Source organism: Dipteris shenzhenensis, chromosome 28 (assembly GCF_047967505.1).
Source record: "Dipteris shenzhenensis isolate YYH24624 ecotype China chromosome 28, Dip_SZ_1.0, whole genome shotgun sequence".
Lineage (NCBI taxonomy): Eukaryota > Viridiplantae > Streptophyta > Polypodiopsida > Gleicheniales > Dipteridaceae > Dipteris > Dipteris shenzhenensis.
In genome coordinates, this window is record NC_141623.1 from 3,875,004 (window position 1) to 3,885,199 (window position 10,196).

Below are 10,196 nucleotides of genomic sequence, written 5' to 3' on the forward strand. Positions count from 1 at the left end.
GTACCTTTTAATGTCTTGACTTCTTTCATGATGAAGGAGAAAAGTTTGACTTTTTTCTGGGAAGCTAATGCTTCTAAAAATTCTTCTACTTTGATTCGAGCTCTAGAGCTTGCATAACAATTCAGTTACGGTTCTTTCTGTTGACAGTAACATGAACTTACCAGTGCAAAACCTGTCCCTGGACAGAATGTGATTGTGTTTCCTTCCAGGTCGGTTGCAATTGAACATTTCTTGTGCCTTTTCTCACCCGAACTTGCTTTGGTTGATGGAAGCCTGACGAAATTCCTACCCAGAAAGTGGCTTACTGCCATGTCTGCAAAGGTACCTCATGTTGTATTGTGTTTGGTCCAAATCGATGTCAGCTTTATCTGGAATTACTTATTTATTTAATATTTTTTGGTGCATTTGGTAAAGTTGCTACCATGATATCCACGTTTAACGCATGGTTTGCTATATGCATACAGCCCTCTGTTAATGGCCCATTCCAAAACTTGTGTGGAAGCAATACCGTTGTGATCGAGACACCAAAGCGAGCTGACTTGATTATGGAACTCTTGCGCCGTTTGAAACCTGAAATTGTCGTAGCCAGCCTAGCAGATTTTGAGATGAAGTCATCAACAGCATTTGAGCAGCTGCTTGGTGCATGTGCCGAAGTTGGCTGTCGTCTCTTGTTGGATATCTCTGATCAAATGGAGCTCTCCAGCCTGCCCGGGACAAATGGTGTACTACAATATCTTGCAGCTCATGCTTTACCATTGCACGCTACAGTTGTGTGTGGGCTCCTGAAGAATAAGGTAAGTTCTGTCTACCTTTCTTTAAATAACTGCATGCATTTGTGACAATCAAGGCCAATGCGTATTAGCAGAGCCGGTTTGAAGTGCTGTATGAACCATGCCTCTGATGTAGTGCAGGAATTGTTGACTAAACCCTGTATATGCTGATTTCCCACATTTGATTTGAAGAGGAGACCCCAAGGCATGTTGTCTGGCATGATTTTATTTTCTCTGAAGGGTCACCATTTGATAAACCTTGAAGGTTGAGATGCAAGGGCATGCACATTTTACTCTAGGGAGCTACACTATTAAGAGTTCAGCCTTGAAAGTAGCTTTTGCAACTTGCATACAGGTTTGCATTTCCCATTCAGGTGGCACGAGGTGACCAATCTCACAGCTTATAGCTAGCACTAGCAATCTTCAATGTTTAGAAGTAGCAACAAAGCTTACAGATTATAGCTAGCAGTCCTATGCGCTTGATTGAGGATCTTCCTACGAACTTCTGATGTCTCTTTGGGGACACCGGAATGATGATTGACAGTGAGAATCCTCATCCCTGTAATTATTCTGGATGACTGTAGGTGGCCCGTCCCTCCTTCCCTTCTTTAGGGAAAAGAACCTTTTATATTATTCTTTGAAATCCATACAAGATTACTTCACAAGGGTGTTGACAAGAAACACAGACCAGCTGCTTTTACACCTGCTTCTCAGGGTTCCAATTCACTCTCTGCCTACGGCAACCCTACAGCAAGTGACAATAGCCTGTGTGATGGACTATACAACCATCAGATTCTTTGATCAGAATGAATTAAGAAGTTCTTGCAGGCCAAGCCTTGCTATTAATGCGTGTGATGCTTGGAGGTCTTCTTGGAGCCTTTGTTACCTCGCTCTTAGATCAACCGCAAGGTATCAATAATGTCTGGCCAGAAATTGGCTAGGGTCGCCACAGGTCGAGTTTGCTGTCCCTCCCATGAGACTGCAAGTGCCAAATATTTTAGGCTGTGATGATGGTCACTCTCTCTTAGACATCATTTCTGGTAGCTGTGATGGTTGTTGTATATGGATGGGTGTTGCGTGGGATTGGTGTGACCTGAAGAATCTCTTAGCACACCCATGCTGCCTTGTTCACCAAATATCATTGGGAGCATGCCATCCCTCTTTAAGCCAAGCTATCATCCCCCAGATGTGTGACTGCAGACATGTGCTTCGAGTTTGCACTTTTTTATGTCTAGGGACGTTAAGCAATGCCATAAGCATTTATAGATCAACTTCTGGAGCCCTTCTATGCAGCAATGGCATGTTGTACTTAGGACTTAGTACTGCCATTCTGCATTTTTTGCATTTTGCATTGGTATGGATGCTCGTTTAGTAGCTCCACTACCACAGCTTGTTGTATCAGGATTTTCAGTCTCATAGACCCATCGGTCTTCTGAAGACTTTAATAAACTTTCTTTCTTTGTTTCTTTCTCCCCATTTGCTCGAGCTAGGTACCGATGGGGGTCTCCAAGTGCCACCAACTCAAATAAGTATATTTGTCATGGTCGATGGTTGGTCCATAGCCATGACTAGAACTTGGAGGGGATGGTGACCAAGACCTGTTGATGAAGCCAATGCCTCTCCTAAGGATGGGATTCATAGAGAGGTTGCTATCTTGAGTCGCCTATGGATACAACTGGTGTAGGAGGGGAAGAGCACTGGCTCTCACTGTCGGGTCTGCTCAAGTTAAGACCACTCTTCAAGTTAGGCGCGTGCTTCGAGTTTGCACCTTTAGATGTTTAGGGCAGTTAAGCAACGCCATGAGCACTGATGGATCAATGCTACCCCTTATATGGAGCAATAGTATGTGCCATCTGTCCCCATTTGTTGAGCTAGGTACCGATTAGGGGCGTCCAAGTGCTGGTGGTTGGCCCATAGCCATGAGGGGAGGGTGACCAAGACCTATTGATGAAGCCAATGGCTCTCCTACAATGGGATTCATAGAGAGGTTTCTATCTGCATTCACCTATGAATACAAGTAGTGTAAGAGGGGAAGGGTACCGGCTCGTATTGTCGGGTTTGCTCAAGTCAAGACCACTCTTTAGGTATATTGTACATCTTTAAGGGGACTGCCTTCCATAGTGAAAGTTGCCACGGTGACAGGTTCGTGCGGTTAGCTGGCTGTGGGTCAGTAAGTTACGGTTTCCTGTGCCACTAATCCTATGCCATGGTACCATATCAAGAGAGTAGCCATGGATTCTCCTCATGCCCTCCCCATAGAACAAGGGGCAGGTGTGTTGTAGATTGTAGTAGCATGTGTGTTGTAGACTGTAGTAGCATGTGACTTTGTGGGGACCCTAGTCTGGGAGAATTGTCAATGCCACTGTGCCACTGGCTTCTCGTCTGCAAGGTGTTGGAAGAAGCATGCTTTCACTTGCCAGAATGAGGAGTTATTTGTTTAGTAACAACTTTAAGGACTTCTGGCAGAAGTTCCTCGAGCGGCTAGCCCCATCTCCCCTCACGGACACCACACTGTGGCACTCCTATGCATGCACGCCTTTTGATATTCTTCACCAGTCATGACCTCTCACACCTACTCGGTCCTACTTCTTGCACTCTTTTTCATAGCAGTGGTGTCAAACATGCAACTCTGAAGCTTTATAGCGCCAGATCTAAAGATCATGAGGGACAATGTACTGAATTCATTACATATGGAATTAATACAGTGGACACGATCTCAACAAGCTTTTTGATGAGGCGGTTTGCACCGGTATTCCTCACACACAAACCCTTAACACCATCTCTTCCATTCACAAGGCATGGTATCCCATGAACGTGGAAAGCTGCTGTGCTTACACAGAAGTGTGGTTTCTAGTCGAATAACTTAATAAACTTAGAATTTTAGAACTTTTATAAATTCCACATAAAAATATCACAATTTTAAATGCATTCACACCACATAACAACAGGAAAATAAAAGAGAGAGAGACAAGTACACTAGCACCTGACTGGGTGAGAATGAGACTGCTCCCCCCAACTGAGTAAACCCAATTGTATTTTTTTGTATTCAATGATGCTTAGCCTCACTACAATGGTAGTATGGATCTTTGGACAAAACCTCCTATGGGAAATCCAGAGTTATAGACCAAGGCTCAATTGAGTATAGGACTATTACAATGATCTTTCTTTTCAAAGGGGGACTTAGTTGTACATATGATTGACAATCATCCAAGATAGTAACCACTGGAAGCCCCTGGCCCAGTACCGTGAGCGTAGAGTGAACGCAAGTGTGTGTGTGAGAGAGAGTAGATGATGGCAAGTCAACACACTGTATTGCAAGAGATAGGTCCACAACATACAAAACTAGGGGTTTTGTCAAAGTGACAAAACCCTAACTAACCCAACCACTAACTACTAACTGTAGTTGGGTATACTACTGCGATTAGAGGAAAAAACCTCTAATGAGAAAAAGTGCCCCTAACCCACTTATTAGTCATAAATTGGTCACTGCCATTAAATATGGTGATAATTGCAATACTCCCCTGCAGTGCCAATGATCACCCAAAGGAGATAAGTTGAGAGCAGTGCGGAATGCCTCAAACTTCTCACGTGGAAGTGCTTTGGTGAAGATGTCTGCAACATTGTCATGTGTGGAGACATAGATCATATTGATCTTCCTTGCATGCAACTTCTCTCTGACATAATGATAATGAACCTCAATGTGCTTCGTGCGAGCATGAAACACATGATTCTTGGCAACTGCAATAGCACTTTGACTATTAGTGAGAATAGGAGAAGGACCCTCCAATGCTAGATGAAGATCAGCCACTAAACGACGTAGCCAAACACACTCAATTGTTGCTGTGAAAGCTGCCCTGTACTCAGCTTCACATAGGAGGTAGCCACTGTAGATTGTTTCTTGCTCAACCAAGAAATGCAAGCATCACCCAAAAAGAAACAATTACCACTAGTGGGCTGCCTCATGTCATAATCTCCAGCCGAATCTGAGTCGCTGTAAGCACGCATCTGCAAGTCACCCCCCCGCTCCCCCCGAAAAGATGAAAGTAACGAAAGATGCATTTTACATCCTACCAATGCATTGTCTTTGGGCTGTGCATATATCTGCTCATTTGTAAAACTGCAAACTGAATATCGCCGAGTATTGCACAACCGGTTAACCTCCATCATACATAGTAAGTTTCAGCCTTGGCTCCATGGGAGTGGCTAAGGGCTTACAATCATGCATCCTGAACCGATCCAAAAGCTTATGCGCATACTTGGATTGAGACATAATGATGCCACGTCTCTCTTGTATGAACTGGATCCCCAAATAGAAATGAAGCATGCCCAAATCTGACATATCAAATGTGGCTCTCAACTCAGCCTTGAAATCTGCAATTATTCCTTCAATAGAACGTGTGAGTAGCATGTCATCTACATAAATATCCCCCCATCCTTCTTGATGTAGAGGGTACTTTCAGTTGGACTGTTAGTGAGACCCTTGCTCGTCAGAAAGGCATCAATCTTCGAATATGAAGCTCGTGGAGCTTGTTTCAGCCCATACAAAGCCTTATTCAGCTTGCATACTTTATGGGCGGCACCTGACACCTCAAGACCTAGAGGTTGCTTCACATAAAACTCTTCCAACAAGTCTCCATTAAGGAAAGTTGTTTTTATATCCAACTGATGGACACGCCAATCAAAATGTGCAGCCATGGCAATCACTGACCTGATAGTAGTCATGCTGGAAGTAGGAGCAAAAGTTTCCTCATAATCAAGGCCTTTTTCTGAGCATAACCTTTCGCAACCAGCCTTGCCTTGTACCTGTCAATAGACCCATCTGGCTTTTGCTTTACCTTGAAAACCCATTTGGTACCTATGGCATTCTTCCCTGGTGGCAAATCCACAAGATTCCAAGTCTGATTTTTATCAATCGACTGCAACTCGTCCTTCATGGCATTCATCCAATGCACATTATCTTGAGCCTCCTCAAAAGAGTATGGCTCTTCTTCATCCAGAAGTGCACTTATACACAAAATTTGACCCCTCTGCTTGTCGGGATGCACTCCGAGTTCTGCCAGGAAAAGGAGCATCAAGCCTACTCTCCTTGAGAGTTTGGAGCGGCCAATGAGGAACTGATTTTGTTGCGTGTATTTCTGTCCTTTCCTGTCTGATGGCATCTTCTATTGCTTGTGGTGGAACTAAATCAGCTTGAGGCTGAATCGGGGCATGTGGAACAAGAGGAGCTTGCTGTAAAATCTGATTTTTAGGAGGGATGTCAGCTCCAGAACCCAATGCAATGGGTAGCAATCCCTCAAAAACATCATCTGAGGTGGAAGAAGCTGGAACATTTGTCATCATTCTAGGGTACCTCTTAAATGCATCTTTTACCCCTCTCTTGGGAGCGTGGTCATGATAGTCATCGCCCTGAATACATCACTGTCACTACAAAGAGAGTGATTGGAAAAAGACGACAACTTGATTTTTTAAATCCTACAAACCAGGTAGTTTGTAGAGAGGCAAACATTCATGATGCCAATTGGGCAATTAGGAGAACTGGAGCACATGGTGTTGTCACATGCTTTGGTTACTTGACAGAAAGTCGTTGAGTCTCACTTATGGACACAGCTGTTGTACTAATATTGATGGAGAGACTACCTAGGGCTCTAGCTCCGTCTCACAGGTGGATCTTTTTGGAGGCCCCTCTCACGGGGAAGGGCTCACCCCTGCTGAGGAGTCTCTGAGATGCATGTACATCTTATTCAAGGTTGGAATCAATGCTCACCTATTGGTGTTCCCTTCTCTTGTAGAGGCATGCTTTTCTTTTGTAGATTCTTGCAGGACCCCTAGATGCTATGTATCGTTGCTTACCTTTTTATGTGAGCTTTTGGTATTGGGTAATGATAGCAGCTGACAGGTGATCAATTCAGGGACGAGCACAACTAAAATCTGCTGGATACTTTGGTTATGGGCGGATAGGCCCTTAGGATGCTTCCTTTAAAGTTTTCTTGGGAGCTCTAACATGTGGATCTTCCCCTCATTATGAAAAGTTTCACAGAGACCCACTTGTGGTGTGTATATAGTGGTATGGTACACGAGATCACAAAAGGTTCCCTTTTGTGTCCACACTGCACTCGGGTGCCAACATAGTTTGGGAGATCATTGATTGTGTGCAGCTTGTAACATTTGGAAAGGTTTTATTTCATTTGAGCATCACATCACCATCGCCTTCAGAAAATTAGCTAACATTGGCCAATTTCTTCAAGGGATGTAGATGTATTGTTAGGGTGACTCTCCAGGCAGCTGAGGATCACCGAGAGGAATTTCTTCAGACCGGAGACAAGACTCGTTCTATAGGCGTGCTAGGTATCAATTGCCATATTCCCCCCACCTAGTTGTTTTATGGCCTTTGTATCCGAAAGCTCTGTATGCAAGGCAGGAGCTTTTACTTTAATTTCACTTTCAAGAAAGCCGCTCTTGCAAAATAAAGATGTAAGTTTCTAGAAGCTTTAATTTCAATTACAAGAAAGACCTTGCAGAAGAGAACAACTAGAAGATTCTGCCAGAACCTGCCTCACAGCTTTTTGTCATTCATCTGTATATCCTTCTAACAATATTTGAACGGACATTAAAATCTCTCCTTCCTGCTAGTTTGAATATGTATAATAGAAAGGCTCAGGATTATGTGCAGCTTGAAAAAAGAATGAAAAGTGAGGGAACAGCCTTGAATTTTTACATATGTCATAAATCTTCAGCCCCTGAAATCTGATTGTTCAAACTAGTGTATTATGAGGTGAAAGCATGGCATTTGCTGTTAGCAAAAGTTATGAAGCCCTTTGGTCACAGCACCTGATTTTCTGAGTGTATCAGGTTTACTCTGACTTGGAGATTGCCTTCGTCATCTCAGAAAACGAGGATGTTCTGAGTTTGATGGCCAAAATGGGAGAACTTTTGAATGGAGGGACACCCATTTCGAGTCAGTTCTATTATGGATGTCTTTTCCATGAATTGCTGACTTTCCAGCTTCCTGGGCGCCATACAATGTTACAGGTATGCTACTTGGAAGGTTCACCTTTGCATCCTCCATTTCAATTCTCTTTTTGGTCAGATCTGCTGAGGCATTTGGTGGCTTGCTACAGAGATCACTACTGGAGGAAAAGAAATCAAATTTTGTCAAGGTCCCTGAAGCTATGATGCTTTGTCTCAAAGAAGCAGCGGCATTCAATAAAGAGCAAAGGTCACCTGTTATGATACATATGGATTTGAATGAGAATTCGCTTCCAATACCAACATCAGTAAGGATGGCAGTTTTTGAAGGTTTTGCTCGACAAAACATCACAGATGCTGAAATGGATCTGATACCTGAAATCTGGAAATTTTTGGATACAAAATTGGGTATGACAGCCAGTTGTTCTTCAGATATAATTCTTAGTGACAGTTTAACAGCTCTGTTTTCTAAACTGGTGCTAAGCTGTAAAGAAAATGAAGGCACTCTATTGTTTCCTGCTGGTTCAATGCAAACCTATGTCGATGCTGCAAGACTCTTAGGAGCTAACGTCAGAATCATTCAAACCAAGGCAGATAGTTCTTTCAAGCTTACTGACACGTTGATCCCTGACTATTTGGTATCCACACACAAGCCCTGGCTGTATGTTACTGGTCCCACCATCTATCCCACAGGGCTAGTCTATTCCAGTACTGAGATTGAAGGCTTAATGTCTATATGTCAAAAACATGGTGCACGTTTGATCCTGGACACGTCCTTCTCGGGACTAGAATTCAACAGTCATCCGTCATCCACATGGAAATTGCAAAGCGTGAACTGCTCGGGTGTAACAGTCATTGGAAGCTTCTCTTCAGAGTTGTTAACTGGGGGCCTGGAGTTTTGTTTCACAGTTCTTGAAGATGCTCTCATAAATTCTTTCAGAGATTCTCCAAATATAAGGAGGCCTCATGGCACACTAAAATATACAATGAAGAAGCTTTTAAAGTTATACAATGAGAAGGAAAGCAGTCTACATGATGGGCTGACTCAACAGCAGAAGATGCTTTGCCAGAGAGCACACTTATTGTGCCAGGTTAGATTCAACATCGTGACTTGCAGAGTCTAAAGAAGCTTCACTGATAATAATAATATACCTTTTCTTGGAAAATCTAAATGTTTTTCTCTCTTTTCAATAGGTGCTCCGGATCTGTGGTTGGGAACCAGTGGAACCTTTGGGAGGGGTGTCCATGATTGCACGACCAGCAGCATATGAAGACAAGATTTTAACCTTGAAATCTTATGATGGTTCAATGACAGAACTCAAGCTTGACAGAAACAATATACAAAAGGCCATATCAGATATTGCTGGGCTTTGTATAAGCAGCTCCACTTGGGCCTGCATTCCTGGATATTGTCGATTTGGCTTTGGCCTCAAACAAGAAGATTTTGAAAAATCTATAGCAGCATTGAAAAGCTTCAAAGAAACTGCTCTTCAAAGGAGATAACAAGCTGATGCTCTTTGGTCCTTAATCTGAGTTACCTTTAATAATAACAATTCTTTAATGTGAAATGTAAGTGTGCGCACGTGCACCTGTGTGCTAGTGTCTCTATAAGAGAGAGAGAGAGAGGATATGATATGATGTGATTGTATTAAAGTCCTCTTGAGACCCTTCAAGATATATGGGACTGGTGATCACTATCAACAAATAGTGATCTTTTGCATCTGATGAGATAGAATACTATAGACTGCTATTTAGTTAGTACTTGTTGGGCAAGTCTGTGTGCTAGCCTTTGTTTCGTTGTTGAGAGAGAGAGAGAGAGAGGGAGGATATGATATGACGTGATTGTATTGAAGTCCTCTTGAGACCCTCCGAGATATATGGGACTGGTGATCACTATCAACAAATAGTGATCTTTTGCATTTGATGAGATAGAATACTATAGACTGCTATTTAGTTAGTACTTGTTGGGCTAGTCTGTGTGCTAGCCTTTGTTTCGTTGTTTCGTTGTTGAGAGAGAGAGAGAGAGAGAGAGAGAGAGAGAGAGAGATGTATTAACTCAAAATGCAAAGCCAAAAGGTAACTCATACAAGCCACTAAGGGCTGAAGCAAAGGGCTCACTAAGGCCCTTGCTGAAAGCTAAAGTGCTAAGCTAGTGAACAAAATAAGAGTAGCAAAATATCAGGAGAGTGTCGGGTGCTCAAAGCTAACACTCCTAGTACATGCCCAGGTTCCATATATCCAGGTAACCTAGTGGCTTTCTGATGAGATGTGAGAAGCTCTTGTATCTGTGTCTGTCGAGCTGTCTCGATGCGGTGGAGGGCGTGGTCTCCTCAATCCCTGTATCCGGAGGGCTACATGGCAATTGACTCAGATGCATAGAATCTGTAATAAGTGTCTGTGCTTTGTCGATCTCAGTGACCTGTGGCTTCAATCCCTGTTGCTCTCTGGTATGCCGCATCG

The 10,196-nt window shown here is 43.1% G+C and overlaps 1 protein-coding gene across 2 annotated transcripts in view; it reads left to right on the forward strand.

Annotated features, from left to right (window-relative positions):
- The window catches only part of MMT (methionine S-methyltransferase), a 68,934-nt gene extending 59,458 nt beyond the window's left edge, over positions 1–9,476 (forward strand). For both annotated transcript variants that reach the window (XM_087399707.1, XM_087399708.1), the window contains 5 exons: positions 187–321; positions 465–794; positions 7,620–7,799; positions 7,889–8,827; positions 8,931–9,476. In XM_087399707.1, coding sequence (XP_087255833.1) covers positions 187–321; positions 465–794; positions 7,620–7,799; positions 7,889–8,827; positions 8,931–9,239 — 1,893 coding nt within the window. In that variant the 3' untranslated portion in view covers positions 9,240–9,476. The remainder of the gene's footprint in view (positions 1–186; positions 322–464; positions 795–7,619; positions 7,800–7,888; positions 8,828–8,930) is intronic.
- The last annotated feature ends 720 nt before the right edge of the window (positions 9,477–10,196 follow it).